Source organism: Toxorhynchites rutilus, chromosome 2 (assembly GCF_029784135.1).
Source record: "Toxorhynchites rutilus septentrionalis strain SRP chromosome 2, ASM2978413v1, whole genome shotgun sequence".
NCBI lineage: Eukaryota > Metazoa > Arthropoda > Insecta > Diptera > Culicidae > Toxorhynchites > Toxorhynchites rutilus.
In genome coordinates, this window is record NC_073745.1 from 148,454,272 (window position 1) to 148,481,119 (window position 26,848).

The following is a 26,848-nucleotide window of genomic DNA, read 5'->3' on the forward strand; positions in this document are numbered from 1 at the left end:
CTTTTTTGTTTCTTAGGAAAGATGACTGTTCTTTACAAATAAAAGCATGAGTAATCAACATATCAATCTTATCAACAGAATATTAGAAATACTACATCAAATCTCATGAGCTACGTTTCTCTGCTGATTGACAAAATTGAGAAAAGGCAGCAGGTTGACGCCATTTACGTGGACTTTTCGGAAGCTTTCCTTTCGACCGCGTTCCTCACGCCATTGCTGTGAAAAACTGAAGCGATACGGGTTTCCACTTTGGTTAACCAATTGGATTAATTCGTATCTGACTGATCGTAGTGCACACGTACGGATTGGCTCGTCAGTTTCATCGCCCTTTTCTGTCACCTCTGGCGTGCCGCAGGGCAGTCACGTGGGTCCTCTGCTCTTCGTACTCTTTATTCACGATATTTGCGCTATTCTCAAATCGCCCGCCTAAGTTGATGTATGCAGACGATCTGAAATTGTTTCGTGTAGTAACATCAAGTATGGACTGCTGTGCTCTTCAAATGGATGTATTTAGATACTCTGTTGGGATGGTGTTCAATAAATGGCATGGAGGTGAATATTAGCAAATGTCATGCGATAACATTTTCGCGACTTCGCTCATCAATCACATTTGAATATACGATGGGGTCGACCAAAGTGGAAAGAGTTGCAGCCGTCAAAGACCTGGGTATCGTGCTCGACAACAAGCTAAAATTTACGCAGCATATTGCAACGGTCACCGCTAAGGCTTTCACCGTTCTTGGGTTCATTAGACGCCACACTCAGGCATTTAGAGATGTCTATTGCCTCAAATCATTGTATGTGTCGCTCGTACGCAGTATATTGGAATACGGTGTTACTGTTTGGGCCCCATACAACGCTGTTCACATCGCTCGTCTGGAACGTGTGCAGAAAAGTTTTATCCGATATGCTCTTCGTCATCTCCCCTGGCGCAACGACCAACATCTGACCACATATGAAAAACGCTGCGCACTGATTCACTTACCGACTTTGCAAAAACGACGAGAATTTCCCCAGAGACTGCTGATTTTCGACCTTCTTAACAACAATCTAACAATCTTGACTGCGCTGAAGTTTTGGGCAAGCTTCGAATCAACACTCCAGGTAGAACAACCAGACAATTTGTTTTCTTCCGGCAAGCAGCACATCGTACTCTATACGGACAGAATAATCCCTTGGATGTTTGTTGCCAACGGTTCAATGAAGTGTTTCATTTGTTTGAATTCGATATGTCTAGAAATGTGTTTGTTATAAGGAAACAATAATTGAATTTTAGTCTGTCCGACAATTTCTTGGCGAAGACTGAATAAATAAATATGAAACAAACTCATCTACCGGCTTCATAATGTTTTCTAAATTACAACGATCAGTTGTCAACCATTGTTGAAAAACAAGGTGTTCTATCTCGTTTTCCTCTAATAGCATTTCAAGTTCCTCTTTTACTTCTTCCTTTAATGCACTTTCCTTACAAGCACGAAAAAAAACATTCTATCGTTCTTACATATGTATTACAAAGAAATTTACTAGTGATTTCTTCTTGGGATACGATTCTTAAACTATTAGCCATTAATTTCACATTTTCATGGATTGTGCATACACACACATTATGAATTCCTGTACTATCGAGTAGCCTACAATGTTTAGGTCTTAGCATGGTAAACGAGGTGAAACCGATGTTCAAATTTTGATTCCGTTTTTCGAAAATCATAAATGCCTCTATAAGAGACATCATCAAAAGACGCTTTTGAACTCTTCTTTTTGGCCATTTTTGAGTTCAGAAACGTAGTCATTCATTTCTGGCATAGGTCTGCTTATATCATCACTGTCGTAGAATTTTTTTTTTCCAAAATATATATTTTTATCAAGGCTCATATGGCGTTATATGGCGTCACTGGGCCGGGAGCCCAATACTTTGACAATTTTTCTTATTATCTATGTTAGTAATATGTAACCGATTACTCGCGGTTGGCATGGAATGTTGTTGTCTCCAATGCTCTGTACGTGTGCCCGACACGGGATACTTCCTATTGGGATGCAGCTGACCATTAATCAGCAACGCCCCCCTAGTCTGTAACCCATATCTAGCGTGGTGCATTTTTCTCGACTCGAGGAATCCAGGATAGAATGGTCACTAGCCAGCGCAATCATCAGTTCGTGTAGAGTTGTCATGAGCGGTACAACCTTTGGCTCTTGTTGAATGTTCAGTGTACTGCACAACCTTTGGCCCGTGTATCTGTAAAGAGTGTGTGTATGTATTGCCGCGACTAAGTAAAAGTTTATCGATCGGATAGGAGGGATATGAAACGGGGACACAACGAAGGAAACATCATTAAACGTTGACATCGGCGTTTCTGAGGAACAGGTATAGATGAAGCAGAAGATCAGGATCACGGCTACCTAAGATATCCCGGACGGGGATATCCGATTGTCTGCCTTGTGCTCTCAGTGCTCTAGAGAGCTGAGAGCGAGCAGCATGGAACCGGATACACGACCAGACAACATGCTCGATGTCGTGGTAGCCATCGCCACAATCACAAAGATTGTTTGCTGCGAGCCCAATGCGATAGAGATGCGCGTTTAGGTTGTAGTGATTGGACATAAGCCGAGATATCACGCGAATGAAATCACGGCCTACATTCAATCCCTTGAACCATGCACTCGTCGAAACCTTAGGGATAATCGTGTGTAACCAGCGACCGAACTCATCTTCACTCCACATGCGCTGCCAACTTACGAGTGTGTGCTGACGTGAAAAAATTCGTTATAAGCAATTTGCATTTCAAAAAGTGAGCCTTCTGAAGCACCCACCTTAGCTAGCGAGTCCGCCTTCTCATTCCCCGGAATCGAGCAATGAGAGGGAACCCATGCTAAGGTAATCTTGAATAATTTTTCGACCAAAACACTCAATAGTTGTCTTATTCTTGTTAGGAAATAAGATGAGCGTTTATCAACTTTCATTGAGCGGATTGCCTCTATTGAGCTGAGACGTAGAAATTTGTTACAAAGGCTTCTTCGGGTTCGCTGATTCCATGGCCACTTCTGGTCTTGGTGGTACAAAGGATTCCCTGCTTATAAACTAATTTTTCCATTTGTTTAACCATGTATTCCGGTGCATCAAACTCTCCTACGATCTTGGTTATAGGCCAAGATTTGGGTAATACTGATAATATTTTTATCTGCTCGCTTCTGTCGTTAGCAGATGATTTAAACTTTTCTTTCAATTGCATAACCATCTCGTCAAAATCATCTGATTTGTTTTTGTCCACTGGATCCAGTGCGAACAGATGTTGCCGCACTGCTTGCGCAGTGAGTGGAGCCGATCTGGCGTGGAGGTAACATCCATACTTCTCACGCTCAAGATCACGAGTTCAATTCTCACTCCCGACATTCTTCCAAAATGGAAGGTAAAAGTGACGAACCAGCCAGAAGCGTTGAAAGTCACTATAATACAGAAAAAAAAACGGCTTGCGCAATTTCTTCCGATTTTTTAATACGGTGGTCTAAGCTCCTCATATTTCTCATTGAAATTTGTGAAATTTTCAACATTTGAACGATGCTGTTAAATGCTTCCACTTTATACGTCACCTGCAAGTCATCCACGGAAGAAACTGATGCCAATGATGCAGTTGACGGTACTGTAAATTATTCAAATTTATTGAAAGGAAAATAAGACAAAAAAAGAATGAATACAAATAATTTACAAATAATAACCGTACATATATCTTATCATTGACGTTTGAATTTTTGAATTTGCTACCTATGCGAACATCCCCAATTCATAAACAAAAATGAAATGTGCTTGCATCACACTGATCAACTAGATATTGTTTTTACCTTCTATATCTTGAACCACTAGTTTTCCACTTGTTGAAGGCTGCGTAGGGTCGACGAATGAGAATATTTTTTTGTTCATTTCAAACTGCTGTGATTCTCTCGGTGGACATCTATTGTGAACCACAACGGCACGACATGATTCACAAATCCGAATATTTTCATCCAGATGGTGATTATATCCCATAGTATATATTTTTTTAATCAATTCCGGCGTTAAGAAACGTAGCTTGTTTCTATTACACTTTGAGTTCGAAATACCAGCACGACAATTGAGCGTATTAAACTTATTCATTTCGACAGAGCTGTGAGGAACCAGTATCTAGCTCTTCACTAGGTTGAATAGTGCACAATACTAGCACATGAAATATTATCGTCATCAGCAGCTACTTGGATGAAGTGTGCATGCACGGTGTTACAGTCACCCCCAATTATGAAAAATATGCGATGCTATCAAAAAATTTGAAAAAAATTATAATTTTTCAGGAGTCCTCAGGGAAAAATGATATATATTCAAGAAATTATTAATGATAGAAAGCTAAAGTCTTCGACAAAAGTTCATATTTTAATATTATCTAAAACTTTGTCGAACACACTACATCGATATCGTGACTTCAAACAACATTAGGATTCGTGGTTTTTTTTCAAAATAAACATGGAAAAGTTGTTGTGAGAAGAACTTTTTTCCTGTAAAAATGCCCATCTTCGGATGTATGGACGACTTGTTGATAATTGTACGGGCTATTCACACAATTTTTTTGAGAATTTAAAAAAAATACGTTTTTGAGAAAATTGAATTTTAGTTTCTGAAAAAAAAACTCTAGTGTAAATTAAAAACAATAAATTTTTAAATATTTTGTTATAAAAATTTGAACGATTTCCTATAATTTATTCTTTGACCAAAATATTGTAAGTCTTATAGTTTTTAAGATATAAATTTTTGAAGAAAAAATAAAAAAAAACTTTGGCTCTTTTTAAAAAGTAGTCTAATTATTTTTGGATTATTTCAAGTATGCAAAGTTGCTTAAATGACCAATATCTTTACACCCAAAACGTTTCATTGCAATCTGAAATGGTGCTGCCAACTCCTAAGACGAGTTGGCGTGAAATTCGTCCAATAACTTTGAGTAAAGTTGAGACTTTGACAAGTTCTGCATCGAAAAAAGTTTTTATTAGTTAGCTCTAAAAGTCTTTCCAAGACAGTTTGCATGTAAAATTTGAAATATAAAAGTTAGAGCAAAAAACAGTTTTTTTTTTCATGGTGACCCTAACGTAACTTAGGAAAAAAGGCGCTATATCGGTTATTTCAAGAGATAGAGAAAAACTTTGTTCTACAAAGATGTCTCAAATAATTGGAGCTACAACATTGTCGAACTATGTTTACCTCTATCTATAAAGATAAGAAAGTTAGATTTTTTATTTCATCGACAATTTTGGTCTCCCTATTTTTGACAACATAAAAACGAGCACTCTATCATGAGTAACAACTTTGTCTAAGACAGTTTTTGTCTACAGAATAACTGTGAAGCTCTAAATGCTAATTTCCACTTTAATGCATCTCCTGGATCATTGTGCACTAGTGTTTATCGAGAAACAACTAATATCTGCGAGGAATCTTGCGTTGTTTCAATGTCCAATGCTATTAAATTTGAAGATCATTTGAAAAGCGGCAAGAATTTTTAGAATAGCAGCAGAGAAACTATCAGAATAATGGACACCGAAAAGCTGATCATTTTTAGGGATATTTGTCGCAGTTTTCTCGTGGAGCTGATAAAGCAGATGAAAAAGATTCGATTTTGATGATCCGACGCCCGTGAAGATAAAATTGCTCCGTAAGGAAATCACAGTTTCAGAAAACAACATGTGTAGGATTGGTGGACAAACTTTGGATGTCTGAAAAGAATTGACACTTGCATTTTCGGCGCTTCGATGTCTTGTTTGTTACGTTCTCACTATGCTTCACTATGCTTCACAACTGTCGAACGATTTTTTTTTTCTGTATATAATCAGAACAAAAATAAGCTTCGAAATCGGCTCAGCAACGATACGATGAACGCTATTTTAACATATTAAGGACCGCACGTTTTGGGGCGAACTTGTACGCTTCATTTGTTCGGATGCTACGCATGAGATCGTTTCCCTCGGTATGGATGAGTCGAAGGCGAAACGCGAAACACGAGAAATCTCGTGAGCGGTCCGTAAAGTGTTAAGTTTAAAATATTTGATTAAACATCGTGGTGGTAGCACGAAAATTTTAATAAATGATGGTATGTAATCTTAATTCAGAAAAAAACTATGTATGAGCATCATGAGACACACGAATGACTTGCAAATGTAAATGTATTAGTAGTAAATAAACGAGTATTTTTTTATGTTAATAAACTAGTTTTTTTCTGTACAACGAATATTTTCGATGGTACAGGTTTTTGGAAAAAAAGTACAGATGAGAAAGATTTTTAACCCCTCTGGTAAAGATTAAAATGTGACAACACTGCTAACAATGTACCGACAGGTTCGAAGAACAGACCAAAAAAATATTTTAGATATTCAATAACTGGATACATGCTTGTCGTGTTTTGTATCGAATATATTTGATCAGTACACGTTGATCAAATTTTATCTGTCATAAAGAGTCAAATATTTGGCTTTTGTCAAACAGTGTAAGAGCACCCTTAGTCACATCTTGCATCTTGCCAGGACGAGCGAAGAGTTTCATTTAGGGAAAGTGTGGGAGATATGGATATGTTAATAAAAAACATCGATTGTGTTTTCGGAAACTTTCCATTTCACCCCACAGGTACAATTATTTCAATAACTCAAATTTACGAATACATTTATTTATTTTCGATTTGAAGACATTTGGCATCAATCTTTGGAGACCTTGATTTCAAGTAATTACTGCGTTAGAGTTAAGAAAACCACGACGGCAGGATCTTATGAAATATAAAAAGTTGCTATTCATCATAGATTTTTTCAGAGAAAAATCGTCAAAAATACATATGACGTGACATTTTCACTTTTCGAATGAAAAATAATAAGCTCAATGCGATGTAATCGAGTATATATTTCAATCTAACAGACTTCAAAAATTCAACTTTCATTCTTATTTCTCAATTACATTAATATTTATCACCAATCGTTAATCTTGAGTGTTCAAAATATTAATAACAAGTCCTCGACCACATTCGCGCTATCAATTTAAATTCTTGCGACTTGTTCGGATTAGATATAAAAGAGCAGAAAACGAATTTGTTCGGCTGTCTTGTGGACCATAAAAATTACAAACGTCCGAGGGACAAAAATACAAACAATTAAGAAACCATTATTTATTTTATTTGCATACCTTTGTTGCTGCTTTTGGCACCCAATTCAACTGTCGCCCTGAGATGAAAAATATGCTCTCACAAATGTTTGAAAGCGAAAGAAAACAAAAAATAGAAGACACAAAAAATCAAATCCGCGAAGAAAACACACCGTGGTCAGCGGAATATGTAAATTAAAAATAAATTTCACGCTCGCCTTATGCAGAAGATCTACCAAGACGGAGAGGAACAACATTCGCTACAGTTTAGCCACCCAAAGGAATAATAACGTAGACAACGGCGTCGACACAGAAAATGCTAGTAAATCTTTTATAATTTAAAGACTACATCGTAGTTAGCGATGGAGATAACAGACGAAAAGAATCTGTGAATAAACAAAACACACTCACAAAAAAAGTGATTAATTATAAAATGTTGCTGTGCGCTTAAGAGTTTTTCATTTTGGTTCACTTTGGAAGTCGCTCCCTTCGGATCCTCCACTTTCCCGGCGAAAGAGTGCGAAACAAAAGAAACGCGAACGAAATACAACTTAATTGAAAACTGACGATGGGAACCGACGATTCGTCCCGCTAATAACACCACTCGGAAGAAGTCAATCATATCGGTTAAGCCGACTGGTTTTACTAATCGATTCTTGAATGCTGAAATCTGAAATGAGTGATATGTTCATTCTTGATTCGAACTTAGAACCGTCTTCTGCTGTGAGGCTAATACGACCTTCCGGAAGCATTCTTGTTGATGTAAACACATTATCCGCCAACTTTCTGTCCCTGTTTCTCGAAACCATTGGAGGGAGGGGGGGGGGGGGCTGGAATTCACCATACACATGAATAATTATTTTTTTTTTTTTTTTTTTTTTTTTTTTTTTATAATCAAGCCGTATCTTGCACCTCCTTTCCCGTGACGCCGAATAACTCCCCCGCCGAACTGAGGATTTTTAATTGACCAAGTATATAAACGCCGTAAAATGGTCCTATCGCTCTTCTTTCGATGTCTTGTTCGCGTTTGCTTCGATTGGATGATTAATGAACAGTAAAATGGCTTAAGAAGACGCAACTTGCAAGAGCAGCAACAGCCTGAGCAACACTTAGGGGAAGGAAGTTCCGATGGGCCTCGGTTGAAGAAGATGTTGTTCCGCCCGAGCTACGGAGTTAAGTGATTTCGATTTGTGCACTAATTGGAGCGACGGGATTTCATCACGCGAAAAACGGATGAATCGCATCGGGTAGTTGATTTATTTTGACGGGGAATCATTGCTATGGCTTTGTTCGAGGGCTTCCGATGAAAGTCAAAACGGGTAATGATAATTGATAGTCACTGGTATGGAGAGACTTCCTTTCGGATTGTACCTACGATTCTAAACATTTGACCTGTACCTCCACGAATCAACGCAATATTTCGATCATTTGTGTTAGCTCTCCGGATATGAATTTCAATCGAAGTTAATTACATCACAGTTTCAATGGTTGAACAAATCGACTATTCAAGTCTGTGTAGCTTTAGTGGTAATTATCTGTTCCATTCGTAGTCACTGGGTGTCTTATAAAGTTCCATATAAAGAGTTGCAGAATGACGCAAGAAGCAGAGTGAAAATAGATAAGAATCTTCCTTTCCTTACTGATCAGAAGCATCGCAGTTATTTTACGACAGTAAAATATTTTTTTTTTGTTTCAGATGGCCACAAGGGCTGGAATTGTGTACGCCGTGACACAACTTTTTTTGTGAACATCCTTACTGTACCAGCTTGTAACTATTTTAATTATGAATATTTTTGTCCGTTCAATTTTCATTTGATTGTAAGATGATTGATAAATAAATAATGAAACAATGAATATGAATATGAATTGAAAATAGAGTTATACTTCTGATCAGAGATGCCAACCTTCCTGATTTTTCAGGATTTCCCAGACTTTTTATCACTTTCCCTGATATCCTGACAAACACTCAATTTTGCCTGATTTTTTAGGAATTAATCCTGATTTCTTCTGATTTTTATACTCAAATTTTTAGTTAAAAAAGTCCAATTTTTTCTGGTTGGAAATGAGAACTGTCATTATAGGTCTCTGATCCGCACATGTATTATGCTTACATTAACCCTCTAAGACCCAATGTTTTTATTTGTCTAAAAAAAACCATTCCACTTTTATCCCGAATTTCCATCTTTCAAAATACTCCTTGCAGAAAGCTGCCAGCATAAAACCAATGTGTATGTGTGATAGATGAAAATATTCTAAAGACGTTCTAGTGGGGGTGAACATTGAAAATAATGTCTGAATAATATGAAAAGAAAATCCGTGAAGTCCGTCTGAAGACGGGGTTGGGTTGTAGAGGGTTAAATTAAATTCTTCTGATACAAAGCTGTAGCAAACTTTTTTTTTATCAATATGTATGATCGTTTTAAATCGACTGAATAAGCTTTCCCAGAGTGAAAATCTCGAAATATTTCCACTACCGCAAAGTTATTGATGAAGGAATACGTTTCAGAGTGTTATATTACTCAAGACAAACTTTTGGAATTTCAAGTCAATAAAATTCATAATTTTCTATACCATTTGCTCGTCAGATTCAAAGTAGAGTTTACTTAAATGGTGAAACTATACGAAATATATCTATAATCGAATCAAATAACTTCAAAATTAAAAAAAAATATTCTACAATTCATCTACTGCTGATATGGTTTCCTCATTCAATGAGTAAAGATCCATTCCAAAGTTTCGACGATAAATTCAAAGAAATTTTGGATATTGATTTCTCTGCAATTCAATGTAGGGATGCTATAGGTTTTTGGGAAAAAGGTATAAACGATCAAAAGATCCTTACAAAATACTCTAAATTGTATAATCCTAAATCTATGGCCAGCACAAAAATACGAGAAAACAAACATATTTTGGGGGATATAATTTGGAGGCTGTATGGAAGATGACGATAAATTGTAGAATAAAATTGAATATGTGTGGGTTTGTCTATGGAAATGATGCTTTTGTTCTAACAAAAATCAGCACGAACTTTCCGGACAACCCAATATGAGCTATCCTCATCTGTTTCTGATTTTTTTTTCATTCTTCCTGATTTTTGAAAATACAAGTTGACAACTCTGCTTCTAATAGCTGACCAGAATGTGTAATTCGGTGTATTTAAGTCTAGACAAGTCGCTGGTCGATCATTAGGGTGCCAACGAATGTATGGGAAAAATCGACCCTGAAATTTCAAAAAGTTACCCTATACAAAATGTTCACCACCTCGACAAAACACCCTATGCCAAATTTTAGCTCAATCGGACTTAAGGGAGAGTGGCGCAAAGCGGTCAAAGTTTGAGTTTTTGAAAATCGAAAAATCACCCAAGGGGGGAGTAAAGGAAATCGTGGTTTTCGAAAAAAAAAATGTTGGTGCCAAATGTCTTAGAATGGCATGAACGTCGAGATCTAGTGTCATCTCGAATTTTTTTTTATCAAAAATCGGCACTCGGGGACTTTTTTTTTCGGCATGTAAAACAAAAAGTATGGTTTAGGGTGATAATACAAATAGCTATATCGATTTTTCATTCGGAACTTGCTACGAAATGTTGATTTGCATATTTCTAATACCTCGATTTCCTTTACTCCCCCTTGTGTGATTTTTCGATTTTCAAAAAACTCAAACTTTGACCGCTTTGCGCCACTCTCCCTTAAGTCCGATTGAGCTGATATTTTGCATAGGGTGTTTTTTCGAGGTGGTGAACATTTTTTATGGGGCTCGCCGGTGTCACTATTTCGCGTGGTGAAGTTTTTAAACGATTTTTTTTGACTCATTATGTTTCTTGAAGCATTGTTAACGGAGAATCTCAATTTGTCATCAGTTTCAAAATTCGGTTGGTTGTAGTATATGTTAACTCCACAGAAAATAAGTACTATTTTGGGAGTTTAATTTTGCTTCGGATGGACTTATAAAACTCGCACCGCATTTCCCCGCAAAACTTTTTTAATGAAAGTGTTCCTCACAGTGTCTTTTATCACTCAGCACTAGAATTTTTTATCCCCTTTAGGATTTTTCTCAATATTAACCCGAAATCGGCCATTCCATGCCAAACCGATATAGGGGTTCTCATATTATCGTAAAAAGTGGTAGTTTTGTTCTTCATCGCAAAACATTAGACCCGTATTTTTTTTTTCAGTAGGGTGACCATTTCCATTTTAGGGTTGTCCGAAAAATCAACTTTTTTCTATTTTCCAAATATGATTGTTTCAAAAATTCAAAACTTTTGAACTAAAAAACCGATTCAGATGATCGATATTTCAAATTGAAGCCAATCACATGGTCTTTTTGAAAAAAAACACTACGTGTGCAGAAAATTCGGAATCTGTTCTCGTTATTATTGATTGTATCCGTTTTTTATTGTTTTCATAGTCTCGGGACCAAGGGCGCTATATTTTTTCATATTTTTTTTTCTGGAAAGCTGAGGATTTTTCACATAATATATGTCGAAACCAGAGAGCTTTTTTTTTGTTTTTGAGTTATGAGTTAACCGATGGTTCGAAAAATCAATTTTTTCCGTTTTTTTTTTGGTTTCTTGGTGAAACAGCGTTGAAAAATGAACTCTGCGTATCCGAAAATACACATTCTGATACCAAACACGATAAAAACTGAAAATTTTGAACTTTGCCCCCCTTGTCCCACCCCTCTTTTGGTTTTTTGGTGAAACAGAGTTGAAAAATGAACTCAGCGTATCCGAAAACCCCAGTCTAACAAAAATTGGGATTTTAGCTAAAAAATCTGAGTTTTGGCCGCCTAAATTTTCTCAGGGACTACTGTGGGGCGTACAGAATTTTTTTATATCGCACAACGCTCAAAAAACTCTGAAGAAAATAACGCATATAAAAAACTCATGCGAACATATTTAAATAAAATTCGAGCAAATAAATGGTTGCTTGTTTTATTTTTTTTTCAAATTACGAAATTTAAAAAAAATACATTTTTTGTACTTTGCAATGCTCTTAAAATTCTGAAAAAAGAAATTATATATATATATATATATATATATATATATATATATATATATATATATATATATATATATATATATATATATATATATATATATATATATATATATCTGAAAAACACCTATTAAAATATTTGAATAAAAATTAGTGTAATGCTGCATCTCAAAATTCTAAGAAAAGATCAAAATGTCGAGATACAAAAGAAAATACAATTTTTAAATTCATTCTAGAGATAGCTTTGCACTCAAAAACTTTGAGAACACCGCACACGGTATATTCAGTTAATTTAAAGATATTGCGATTTTCGGACCTGACCAAGGATTTTCGACATTAATTTTCAAAATCAATTTTCTTTTCTCGGCTTCCATAACGCACAACTTTTGAAAAACAAAACAAGTCGTATCAACATTTTCACCACTAAAAGAGGAAAACTTGAAGAACAAAGCTCAGCAACCCTAGCCGGACTGACGCTATCCGAAAGGTCTCTTTAGTCTATTTATCCGCGAGCGACGCTTGTTATATGGTTGAACTTGATGATTTCAGTTCAGTTTAGGTTGTATCATTGCGACCTGGTACTGATGTAGTTAGTTTATTCGCCATATTTTGGTTGATATTTTGGACATCAGAAAACTCGCAGCACGATCAGTGCCAAAAGAGCTCAATTTTTTTTAGAAATAACACCGTAATCGAGAGGTTGAAGGCATGCTTGAACGATCAAATTTTGATCCCACATTCATCCAACGCGTAATTACTGGCGATGAGACATGAGTGTACGAGTGTGACATTTCTAGCCTACTTGTGACATTACACTTTTTCTACGGAATTGTTTATGTTGCTCTTGTTTTCTGGGGCGATTTCTTCCGGTCACGGTAGTAAACATCACTATCTACTCTTAATCTTTCGAATGAAGTTATTGTCACTTCATTCAGTCGACAAAGAGGTATTTACGATCAAAATTTCGTATCTCAAACGTAACGCTCTCGTGTCGGAAACTTTGGACTACAGATAAAACGTTATATCCGTACCTCTCACGCTAAAGGTCACGAGTTCAATTTTCACTCCCGACAATCTTCCAAAAATGGAAGTGAAGCGACGAAGTCACTATAATACAAAAAAACTATGGGTGGGTTATACCTATGATATAACCGCAAAGTTGACGTAGGACTACCGTTGGATTAGTAATCATTTGAGTGTGTTGATTAAATTACTGATTAAACCAGTGATTGAATGAAATAATTTACGAATTGAATTGCGAACAAATCCCAGGTTAGGGCGATTAATGAATTATGATAGGTTACGTTCTCGCAAGGCATGATGCTTTGTTCATTTCATTCATCTATCGTGGACTTCCAAAATATGTGAATGGAAGAATCGCTAAACGATCAATGTATTTTACATTTACCTCTGAAGTAATTGCATCTCCCAAGTGTACATACTTCTCGCACCACAAATTTGCTTGTTTTGATGAACTTCAGGCACTCAGTTTTGATTTTGACATGTAAGTTGAACGCATATTGTTCAATCGACGTTATCGCAGCAAATTATCATCAACATTTTGCCAAAAGGTATACGTAGAAGTTCGATGTTCTGAAGTAACGAAGGGATATCTTCCAATGCAGTCTTGAATAACCGAGCCAAAGCGTTGTGTTCATACCGCTTTTGAAGTCTACAGTTAATAACTTTCGGACTAAATTATGTAAAAAAATTATTTCGGAGTGAAGCTCCTTTTTTATTCACTATTTGAATGATCACATAGAACTGTTCTTCACAATGATTATCCCTGCCTTTTTATACTGAATGAAATAGTTTACAATATTTAATCTTATTCTAATTCAGCATTTTTGGTGGGAACGATCTGGGTGGCATGATGTTTATGTTTATAGTCTGGATGATTGTTGATGTGGTGTGTTTATGTTTATTTATCGATCGCTCGCTTGGCTTGATCGATATTATGATGACTCGCATTTTGTTTATCGCGAGTAGCTGACTGGTGTTGCACTAACTCTACACACATTCCGGAGTGTAAAAATGCATGCGGGTACAAAAGTACCCACACCTTGCATCTATTTTGCAATACCGATTTCCCCAGACTCCTTGGATTTGAAGTCTTTGTTGGGAAAACTCATTTCGGTCTGCAGAAATTCATTGGGTTTGAAGTCTGTGTTAGGGAAACAAATAGATTCTAGCGATCGTACATCAACCGCTGCGCAATTGTAACTGAGTGAATTTCCGAGCGGGCATACGTTTATATACAGATTTGTGTGATTTCAATAGCCTGTTTTCAAAGCAATTTTTAAGCTATCGAAACAAGTATTCGGGTCCATAATTAACAATCATAACTCTTGGACAATTTGTCTTTTGTATGAAGTCTAGGACACGACCGTATATTTTCGACGTAGAACTACGCAATTATATTATGCAATCCACTTGTTTACCACTTCGAATATTATTTTAAAATGCATCGAAATTTGTGTAACAGATTATGTTCTCCGTTACAAATAAATTTGATGAACGTCCTTTTACGTTTGATATGATGCCTAGGACTACCAAATATGTGAACGGAAGAATTGTCAAACGATCATTGTGTTTTACATTTACATTTACATTTTTGACGTAGGATTACGTCTTTCGGGAACATATTGGGGTACAAATTGAAAATCGAAAATCGAGCACATCGTGAAAATTGTCCGATTTCAAACGTATTGCTCAGTCATTTCATTGTGGATTGATGAAATTTTTGCGTCAATCGATTTCGGTTAGTTTCATGAAACTAACTATCGAACAATTGAAAAATCTCAACCCCTATACTAACGGAAATATCCACTTCTGATTGGTCGAAACAGACAACACATGCGGCGGGTCCTTAACAGAGACATCAAAACCAAGCGAATTTCCACAGGTGCATCGATTTTGAGGTGTGTGTTGGGGAAACCGAAAATCGGGCCAATAAAAACAGTTAGGGCGATTAGATAACACTTAACATTTTACAGTTATTCAATTGTTCATCTCATAAAGAATAACATTTTATTAATTGTGATAGACGCGTAGAAATATTTCCTATCAATTGATGCAAACATCTTTCCGATCTGTTATGAAATGTTCGAGTTAAAAGCATTCGAAATACGGGTAGGGAATTTCCGATCCGATTGGTATGCAAATCATGAGAATTCGTTCACAGTGAAAATAGTTACTAACGTTAAGTTTATTTCATGAAAACGTGACCTGTTTTCTGATTTGGCACCCTTACTGAAAGACGTAGTTCTACGTCAAAAAACAGCAGTTTGCTGGTGACAACCGATTTCACTTTTTTTCGCACACCACGCCAAAGCTGTCTTTTGCGTGTATACAGCCTTTCAATGTAAATATTACAGCAAGGAGCAGAAACATATAATCTAGCAAACTTCGTCAGTTGCGAGTATTTACTACTTAGAGTACCGCCAACTAATGATCGTGATGATGATCGATTCGAAATGTTTCCTCATAACCAGTGATGGTAAAAAATCACATTCAACGATCAATGAATAAACATATCTCGTTAGGCGGATGTTTTTAAATCACCCCCAGCAGGCGATGCTATTTTATTCTTCATATGTACACAGAGAGAATTGGAACGATGAGCTACCAAGATCTCAAAAAAGCAATATGAAAGAGGAATCCCCACTGCATGCACTCTTGGAGCATTACTTCTACTACTCAAGGTTTATCGTGAGTGCAAGCCACAAACGAATAATCCCATTCCATAGAGCGGATGATAAGTTCTTGATCGGAAAGTGTACAAGAGACGATCAACTGAAATCTTACGACACTTGTCGAGGGATTTTTAATTCTCTATTGCACTGACCGCAGTGAGTGGCTGACTCAGTCTCGTGTCGATTTTATTTTGCTGTTGTCTCCCGTCCGACAACCAGCAGACGGGTAATCGATGCAATTGATTAATTTTATTACCAGCAGATTTGGGCGAATCTAATTCCGTCCAAAATCGTTTTTTAGATTCCAATAATTCTGAACATCCACATTTCTCTTCAAATAGTTTTTCTAATAATAATTCAATTAGTGATTTCACGAAACACTTTTCGAATTCAATGGAATTTAAGATCCTTTTTTGTTTTGTAGATAAAACGGATCACATATTTGATTAATTCAATTCTGTGTGGTTACGTTTTTCGTTGCAAATAAATGTAATGAATTATGAATGTAATTGAACGACCAATGTTTTTTTTTTTCATATCTCTTCAAACTTGTTGCATCTCTTGAGTGTACATACAGCTTTGGCCGCAGATTTGCTTGGTTGAATCTGGTTAATTTCAGGTATTCAATCTCCATATTGTCGAATGAATACTGTTGGAACAATTGGTATCGCAGAAAATGAATAAAAAATATCCTTGAAGTAAGCCTACGGTTTTAGTAGCAGTGCAATATGGTGAGCCAGTCTCAGGATAAGAAAACATTTTTAAATAATGCCTTTTTTTAATGAATAAGTAGTAAAACAAAACGTCAAAGAATTTTTCAGCTTTGTGATAGCAGATAATCATTACCCATTAGAGTTGTATGAGTATTCTCCCCACAAACTGTGGATAGTCTATCTGCAAATTATGTAGAGTTCCACAATCCTAAAATTTTATGAGTACGAGGAAGGAAAGTAACTCAATTATTCGAACTAGTTTCAGTCTAGCAATGCTTTGGTCGACTCAGAGTTGCCAAGAGAAAAACATTTGGTTTTGATGGGAGAGGATTAATCGTTAGTTGCAGTTTGTACTGATCGCGATCTGTACACGAATGTAAAACCATTTTCAGAAAAAAAAACTGATCCTGGTTTCATGTAGAAAACTTGATACACGTATATACAGATGAAAAATTTATTCTAAACGGAAAAATAATATTCGTTCATAATTTTTATTCGAAAATGTGTTTATTTCTTTCTAAAATTGAACGGACAAGAGTAGATTGATTGATGAAGAGCATAAACGAGAGCGATGCGAGCGCAAATGGGAGATGGATTCTGAGAGGTAATTCTTTTGCAAGAATTTGGGAAATAGAAAGATAAATTGCGAAAAATTCAAATCACGGAAGGCAGATAAGAAAAAGAAAGCATGGAAATGAAGTGACAGAAAGTAAGTACAGTGGAACCTCGATTATCCGCGAGCGGATGATCCGCGAAAGTGAGTTCCATAATAATTCTATAGAGCTTCCTAAAACTTGTCAGTGAAACGATGGCGCTTGCTCTTTTGTTTTGGTCACAGTTTTTATACTATCTAACCACTGGTGAACTCGACGTTACAGATGGATAGTTCAATAAATTCTGCATTTATAAAACATAATTTACATGCTGAAATATCTTTACTTCGCGTATACACCTCATTTTTAGTCGCATATCGCGTTATCCGCGATTTTCGTTATTCGCGTTGGCCTAGCCAGACTATTTCGCGGATAATCGGGGTTCTACTGTAATGTAGTTTTTGTTTGCTTCGATGGTTCTAGAACAATGTGTTTCATTTCCAATCACCGTGATTCATTTAATCACTTGGACGAAACTATTCTTGAAGCTGTTTTGGATTGCCAACTGCATGAAGACACAATCAAAATATCGGGGATCTGAAGAAACTGTCGTATTGGATGGTGATATTGTTCATTGTACTGTTCGGTGGAAGTGGTGAAAAAGTTTCCAGAAGCCGAGTGGTGATGCAGTTGTTAAGCTTAAAGGCGACTTTTTGTGGTATTGCAATATAAGGACTCTGCATCTTTGATAACTTCGATTAGCGAGTGCATTCACGCCTAGAATTGTCGTAGACACTATGACGCAATTATTAAGCTAATGAATATGAGCCAAGGAATGCACATGAAGGAATGTAACTGCTAGGAGACTTGAGAGTTGTCTAAGATGCATAGAAACCCGTTCCGAAAATGTCCCAATCTGAGACGTCGGAGATGAACATGAACAACTATCTCAAAACTAGTTTTTTAACTTAAGTTATACCTAAAATACATTATATCAACTCAACATGTTCCACAAAGTTTTAGATAACATGAAAATACATAACTTTGCTGAAGACACTATTTATGTTAAATGACACCATTGCGATGTACAGTGGTTACAAAGCAAAAATATGTCACTTTTATTCATTAAATTATTCAAAAATGTGCACCTCTGTGCATCAATACTCAACGTCATTTTGTTCGTCAGGGCTTGGAGTATTCGATAAACTACTATTCGAACTCGGGAACATCTCTTTTTAAACCAATTTTTACAGCGCAATATACTCAATTTTGCTCTGATTTCTTCATATTTTATCTACTATTGATGTTTATTTGCATTATATGAATTTATTAATCAATTTCTGATTCTATCTCCCTATCAGAGGTCAAATTAGGATTATTTTGCAGTAGTTTTATTGCAGTTGGTGATAGCAATTGGACCTTTTTCTATTTTCGTTTTCGCAAGCTGCTTATCAGAGGGTCGAATGTCATAAGCAATCTTACAAAAACATCCTGATTGCAGACCTCTCTGCAAGTTGAATTTTGAAGGTTTAGAGTGTGTATCTAAGCCTTTTCTTGATTCTAATCAGTCCACCTCCGAAAATCAGAGTTATCAAGAGTATTGCCACTATACACATCAATCTGCACAGAACGATGAAATGACGCTAAATGCCTGAAAAACAGTGCAAGGAAGCAAGGAAGGTTATTGACACGTTGAGCTCCGAATTTTCCTTGCCACGCCTTCCATTCAGCCCGCATCAAGACCGTTTGCACAATATCAGTGGTGGCCCAAACTCCCAAAGACAATATTTGTATAAATGAAAAATTGTCAAAAATTCGACTAGAGAGTAGTCACATTTCGTAAAACATCCGAAAACACACCGCATATATTTTTATTTTTCTACTAACTGACCCGGCAAACTTTGTCCCATCTAAAATTTATTTTTTGTTATCAATACTTTCAAACATTCACGTTTTCTTACTAAGCACACGTTCATGTGTCCCCCTTAGAAAGGGTGGAGGTGTATCGAACCACCATAGAAACGTTTATCGATCCCTAAAACCTCTATATGTGAAGTTTTATTCCATTTACTTGATTAGTTCTCGAGTAATTCAGCCCAACTCCTCTTTAGAGAGCGGGAAGGATTGGCAAACCACATAGAAACAATTATTGCCCCCTAAATCCTTCACATGCCAAATTTGGTTCCGTTTGGTTGATTAGTTCTAGGGTTATACACATATTTTTTTTTCATTTGTACGGCAGATATATGGCAGCGCTTTCCTACTGAAAAGATCAACGTCGACCCCTAGGGACCGACGCAGGGCTCAACGTGGAGGAACTGATTCAATTGATAATTTAATCGCGGAGTGAAACATCCAAGAATAATTAAACTCCTGTTTTGATTCCAGTAGACCTGTTAGAATTGATACTCAATCAAAAGCAATCGTAGTCCATATTAGAAGATTACAATTTTTAACATATATGATTTATAACAAACTTAGACTTGTTTATGATTCTATTGTTATCATAATTTAAGTAGTTATTCAAATCGTAGTCATCCGGGTTACTTGGGCGTTATAAACGCAGTTTGAGTTTGAGTGCAAAAATATTTAAGACCTTCATGAAACTATTGAAACCATGTTCTCATTTTGTAACCGTCTTTTTTGGTTTGGAATAGGGTGTTTTAGAGGCATAGAATAGAATTGACGCGCTTTATTCGAAACATAATTCTTTGCCATTTTATTTGATATAACCTTCAACACATGGCTGCCTCAATTTTTGACCGAGAATCTCAATTTGTGATCAATTTTGCGAGAAAGGAGACCAGTAGCAGTCATTATTAATTGTTACGTTTAGGTCGGCATCATATTCAAATATAAACAGACCAATGTTTCCATTGGCCTATAAGGCGCAACAGGCGTCGCCACGCATTGTGCGACGTCTATGGTGTTGGGTGTTATCCTGTAGTATAACAGTGGTGTGCAAACTGTGCGAAACTGAGCACAAAATAAGGGACAACTGTCAAAATAGCGCACAAAGTGTTGCCATCTTGAAGTTATACGACTCTGTGAAACATCAAATATATTCTTGTCATAGAATTTAAAACAGGGATATGACTATAACGTCAAATCCCTCATATTGCCAGTGTACCCAATATTGCTGCGGTTCACTGACATTTTGGTTCTGTCAATTACTGTTGTTTCCAACTCGGTCCGCTTATATAGTCGAATAGTGACTAACTTTAAACTCCATGTTAAATGTGAACACCTCCATGTAAAACCGAAATATGAAAATCGCTCATGCAGTTAGAAATAAAGCATCCGTGATCTCAAGGATTTCAATCCTCGCAAATGATATGTTGGTAAACAAATGACGCCATATTGATTTTGATTTTGGGTAGCCTATATTCAATTGATGTCTAACCCCTGATTTAAAACTCAAGCTCATACTACTTGACGATTACAGATCGCAGCTCAGGTGTAATATACCAATTACAGTTTCAGATTCAGTTTCAAATTCAATGTTCGAAACTCTAGAATATCAAACCAAAACACAGTGTTAGGTAGCTTGATACGCTCCATCCGAGCGCCCCCCGTGTAGCATAAAATTCTCAGTTGTACTCTCATTTTAGTTTGCTACACGGGGCCTTAGCTGACTATTTAAGTCGGATCAGCTGGTCACTACTCTCTCTTAGACAATAAAACGCCAGATCAGTCGGTCACTAGTTTATCTCATTTCGAGCAATAAAACAATAGATTCTATTTCGTATCGCGAGTTTTACTAGAAATTTATATATTTTTCAACGGTAAAAATATACGGAAAACATACGTGCTACAAAGGTGTTCAAAGTGCGTAGGATAGGGTCCGAACATTGGTGCCGTGACCAGGATTGGTCTGGTCGACGCGGGACGCATTACTTTGGATACCATTGTTCATCGCTATTTCAGCGCCAAGGCGCCATCGTTCACCGATTGCTTCGCTTGAGAAAGGTGAAAAGGACAATCACCAAATTGCTGCTAGTTCTTTTGTTTGCTGTTTGCTGGACGATCACAATACGTTTGATCGATTGACCATCCATTGGGCGACGGATTCGATCGAGGATCTGGAACTGGGCTTTAGGACCTAAGTGGTGGTTCTACGAACCCGTAATAGTTACCGGAGGCGCGTATGTACATACGATTTAATCAATAATTCTGTTTCTACTACGATCGGTTCACGTATTATGGACTATTCGATACCAATGAAGTTTTTGGTTATCAAAAAGGTTACGGAAGATCAACCGTCGACAACGATTCCGATTGGTAGTTGGAATCTTCCTTCAGATATGACTTTGGCGGATCCAGGTTTTCATAAGCGAGCTCCGATTGATCTTCTTCTGGGTCTAGAGTATTTCTATGAATTCTTGTTACTCAATACTGGTCGGGTGCAAATTCAGCGCGTGGGAGAAGGACTTCCACTTTTTGTCAACACCGTTTTTGGGTGGATTGCAGCGGGCAAGGCGGATTTGGGAAGCATGAACCCAGTCCCTTGCTGCCACGCGGTGGTCCATAATACCACTCTGGAGGAAAAAATTGAGCGATTTTGGACAATCGAAGAACTGCAAGATGTGCCGAAGCTGACGCAAGAAGAACTTGACTGTGAAGAACACTTTCGAACCACTTTCTCTCGTGATGCAACGGGACGATACGTGGTGCGTCTGCCGAAGCGGATGGGGTTCGAGCAGATGATCGGTGAATCGAAAGAAACAGCGTTGCGGAGACTTATGCAGCTCGAACGGCGGTTCAACAAAGACCCTGAGTTGCGTAGGCGGTACAACGAAGAGATACGCGCCTATCTAGATCAGAACCACATGAAGCTTGTTCCAGAACAAGAGCTGAAACGCGATAAACGGATCGCTTTCTACCTCCCTCATCATCCTGTCTTCAAGGAATTGAGCTCCACCACGAAGATTCGGCCCGTATTTGATGGCTCATCCAAGACGTCATCCAACTACTCGCTAAACGATGGGCTAATGACAGGTCCGGTAATCCAGGACACCCTCTTTGATCTGCTACTTCGCTTCCGCAAATATTTTGTGGCTCTCGTTGCTGACATCGAAAAGATGTACCTTCAGGTAATGGTACATCCAGACGATACTGTTTGTTACGTATTCTGTATAGATTCTCGCCCTCGGAACCAATTGCAACATACGAGATGTCTAGAGTCACTTTTGGTTTGGCTCCATCATCGTTCCTTGCTACGCGATGTTTGCAGCAACTAGCACTCGACGATGGTGATCAACACCCAAGAGCAAAAGCGGCGCTCGTTAACGATTTTTATGTCGACGATTTTATCGGAGGAGCGAACTCCGAAGAAGAGGCTATTTTGCTACGGCATGAATTGGAGCAGTTGCTGTCAAAGGGTGGCTTCAGACTGCGAAAATGGGTGTCAAATTTGGAAACTGTGTTGACAGGACTACCTCTTGGTGAACTGGGAACATCATCTACGCTAAATTTTGATCAGGAGCGCGTGAAAACGCTAGGAGTAAACTGGCAACCAGGGCCAGATTTACTTAGCATCGACGTATCAGGTTTCGCTGTAAGCGGACAGTGGACTAGACGCAAGGTTTATTCTGTCATCGCACAATTGTTCGATCCCACCGGTATCACAGCACCCGTAATTACATGGGCTAAGATTCGGATGCAGTTACTATGGGTTGCCACTCAAGGATGGGATGATTCATTGTCACCAGACTTGGAGGAACAATGGGCAGATTTTTATCAGCAGCTCCCGTTACTTTCCAACATCAAGGTGGACCGATATGCGTTTACCGATCATCCGGCATTGACACAGTTTCACGTATTTTCGGATGCGTCCGAAGCTGCCTACGGCGCGTGCATCTACGCTCGTTCTATCAGTCGGTTTGGGCGGATCAAAGTAGAGTTGTTGGCAGCGAAATCTCGCCCAGCAAGCCTGAAGAAAATCACACTAGCAAGGTTAGAGCTATGCGGTGCCCTCGTTGCGGCTAGACTTTACCGTATGACTGTTCACGCCCTGAAAATGGAGGAAATTGAGGCTTGGTTCTGGTCTGATTCAACCATCGTTCTTTCGTGGCTGAAGCTGCCACCTTACGTGTGGCCTACATTCGTCGCAAACCGGGTCTCACACATCCAAGAGCTTACGAAGGGACACCGATGGAACCACGTAAAGGGGACGGAGAATCCTGCTGATCTGGTGTCGCGAGGTGTTATGCCAAAGGATCTAGCAGATTTGTCGCATTGGTTCCATGGTCCGCCGTGGTTGTCACTATTCGACCAACATTGGAACACCAGAGAACATTTGAAATACGAGAAGCCATCGGAGGAATCATTGCAGATGAAGAAAAGCGTCCTCGTGGTAGCAGACTCCTCCCAACCTCATCCTTTTCTGGGTCACTTTTCGTGTTATTGGAAGCTATTGCGGATTACAGCCTATTGTATGAGATTCATCCGGAATTGTAAACGTCACAGCTCGTCCCCCACCATCCCAATTCTCAGCGTCAACGATCTTAAAGAAGCCAAGTACGCACTGGTACGGTGTGTTCAGCTGGAGTCATTCTCTGTGGAAATCAAGGCACTCGCAAACCATCGTATTATTCCAGCTCACTCGTCGTTAAAACTGCTCAACCCTTTCCTGGATCAGCAGGGTATACTTCGTGTAGGTGGCCGGCTCAAACTTGCTGGAGAATCGTACTCTGTTCGGCATCCCATGATTATCCCCGGCAATCATTCTTTCTCGCGACAGATGGCAGTCGCTTACCACGTAATGGCACTTCATTCTGGTCCCCGCATGACACTCGCTCAAATTCGGCAAGAATTCTGGCCTTTAAATGGTAGGGTACTGGCAACCTTTACTTTCCGGAACTGCATTCGCTGCTTCCGAAGCAACCCTGTTCCTATATCTCAACCTCCTGGTCAACTTCCTAAGCCACGTACAACTCCCACTCGTGCATTCGCTTTTACCGGTGTAGACTACTGTGGTCCAGTCTACTTGAAGCCCGTGCACCGTCGCGCTGCTGCTCAAAAGGCTTACATCGCCGTTTTTGTGTGCTTCAGCACGAAAGCGGTCCATCTCGAGCTGGTAGGCGATCTCACAACGGCCGCCTTTCTGGCTGCCCTGCGTCGCTTCGTGTCCCGTAGAGGCCTACCCGCCGAGATTCACTCGGACAATGGTCTCAACTTCCAGGGTGCCAGTAACCATCTTCGAGAGCTGTACGACTTACTGCATGATCCGACGGTGGCAGCTAAAATCACTAGCCAAACCTCCCAGCGAGGCATTATTTGGAAATTTATCCCGCCACGAGCACCCAATTTCGGCGGGCTTTGGGAGGCAGCAGTGAAGTCTGCGAAGCTGTCGCTCATCCGAGTTCTTGGCAAACGACAACTTTCCTTCGAGGACATGACGACGATCCTCACTCAGGTCGAGGCGGTAATGAATGCTCGACCACTCACTCCGCTGTCGGAAGATCCCGACGAATTGGACGTGCTCACTCCTGGGCATTTCCTGACAGGAACCTCCCTATTAGCATTACCTGATCCGGATTACACTGATGTTGCAACGAACCGGCTACAACACTACCAGCAATTGCAGCAACTAGTACAGCAGCATTGGAAGCGGTGGAGGCGAGAATACATCTCGCAACTTCACAACCAGAATCAGCGATTTCCTCAAGCGACAAAGCTAAAGATCGGACAAATGGTTGTGCTCAAGGAGGACAACAACGCGGCTATCGAGTGGCCTCTAGCTCGTATCATCGAAGTCTACCCTGGCCCCGACGATGTAGTCAGAGTAGTGAAACTACGAACACCGAGTGGAGCCGTCTACAAACGTCAGGCTTCACGTGTTTGTCTATTACCATTCGAGAAGATAGCTGCCAACCCACTACTCACTAGTGCAACTCCGGAGCACTAGGAGCACTGAATTCAAAATAATAATGAATTCATGATTGTAATATGTTTAAGTCAAATGAATTCGTAATTGATTTTTTGTAAATTCCTTAACAGAATTTAGGTGGCCGGCATGTTAGGTAGCTTGATACGCTCCATCCGAGCGCCCCCCGTGTAGCATAAAATTCTCAGTTGTACTCTCATTTTAGTTTGCTACACGGGGCCTTAGCTGACTATTTAAGTCGGATCAGCTGGTCACTACTCTCTCTTAGACAATAAAACGCCAGATCAGTCGGTCACTAGTTTATCTCATTTCGAGCAATAAAACAATAGATTCTATTTCGTATCGCGAGTTTTACTAGAAATTTATATATTTTTCAACGGTAAAAATATACGGAAAACATACGTGCTACAAAGGTGTTCAAAGTGCGTAGGATAGGGTCCGAACACACAGATTGTTTGTTTATGGTAACTACTGTTAGAATAACCTCATAGGTCAGAACGCATGCAATGGCCGCACGCACACGGTGTGGACTGAAAACGTCAATAAGAATAATCTGATTCTAACGATCGGTTTCCTGGAAAATCTCAAAACTGTACAATTTAAAATAGCGCACGTATTTCTCACCCATGGCGACAAACTCATCATGGACCATCATCATCATCACTCATCTCCCACGGGACAGTTTTTCCCACCGCAGAGGAGCAGGACAAACGGTCCGGGGCCACGAAAATGACCGCCAAGCGCGAGTCCGTTCGCTGTCAAAGTGTCAAGTATTGTGTCATCAGCTCTTCAGCAATCTTTCTTCTGCTCCATTCCACTCATATTACAAAAATACGGAGACGACGGCTCTTACGCGCGTTGACATTCTGATTGCAGCATCATGTTTCCCCACCCCTGCGCGAGTGATTATCGTCTAGAGAGCACTACTTGGGATATCTTCGAAAGGTCACTTGTGGTTCGAGCGGAAAGAAAGTGTGAATTTCACTCCGGGCATCGATCGGCGAAATACGAACCGACAGTTAGAGCTTGTTTTCGAATGCACAGCAGGCAAAACAATTGCCGTTATGTTGCCCATGCTGGGAAAACAGAAAACCAGCCAACAGCGCAGCGGAGGATATTCAAATTGAATCGTTAAACCTACCAATGCCGAGTTCGCTGGAATTATGCAGCCAAGAAACCTCCAGGCGGAAGAATGGAATATTTTGATTGGATGCTGACGCGGGAGCAAGTTCACATCGCCGAGAACAAGTTGCAATGACAACCAAAGGGTTGGTAAGAATAATGTATGTTTTGATACTATGTTAAACACTTGATGCCATACATAAATATATGCTGATATATTTACATACCACCGTTGGCAGTGCATTCACATAATCGGATTCTTCGATTAGTCTCTGTCACTTTGATCAGATTGGGATTTCGCGCAGCTTCATTGAGGCTGTCTCTGTTTGCGTCCGGAGTGGAACAGTTGGACTGAACTTCTCGGTTGAGGTAAAAATAGCATACAAAGATTCTTTGTAACATTTGTTTTTTTTCGCTCTCATTAGTGAATGAAATACGAAGCCAAAAACCAACAAGAGTTCTTTTGAGTTGAAATGTATTCAGAGTGTGAACAACAAAATTGAACATCAGAGCATTCAGATTTTAAGAATGAATGAAACTCTTTGTTTGTCCCGTTGTCTGGTCTGTTTAATTCATCCCGGAATATGTTTATATTAGGCACAAACAAATCGAATTGAACACTGTTGTTCTCAGCCGTGTCAGGATTCGTGTTGCTTACATGTTTCTCATTATTTGTTGTTCAAGGATTTCATGTGCTCGCCAATTCTTTG

General features: G+C 38.8%; 1 protein-coding gene across 1 annotated transcript; it reads left to right on the top strand.

Moving 5' to 3' along the window:
• The first annotated feature begins 621 nt into the window (after window positions 1–621).
• On the top strand, window positions 622–25,037 carry LOC129766226 (uncharacterized). The gene is made up of 3 exons (XM_055766743.1): window positions 622–1,104; window positions 21,373–22,211; window positions 22,268–25,037. Exons 1-3 carry the CDS (start codon window positions 622–624, stop codon window positions 25,035–25,037), a joined length of 4,092 nt encoding a protein of 1,363 aa, XP_055622718.1.
• The last annotated feature ends 1,811 nt before the right edge of the window (window positions 25,038–26,848 follow it).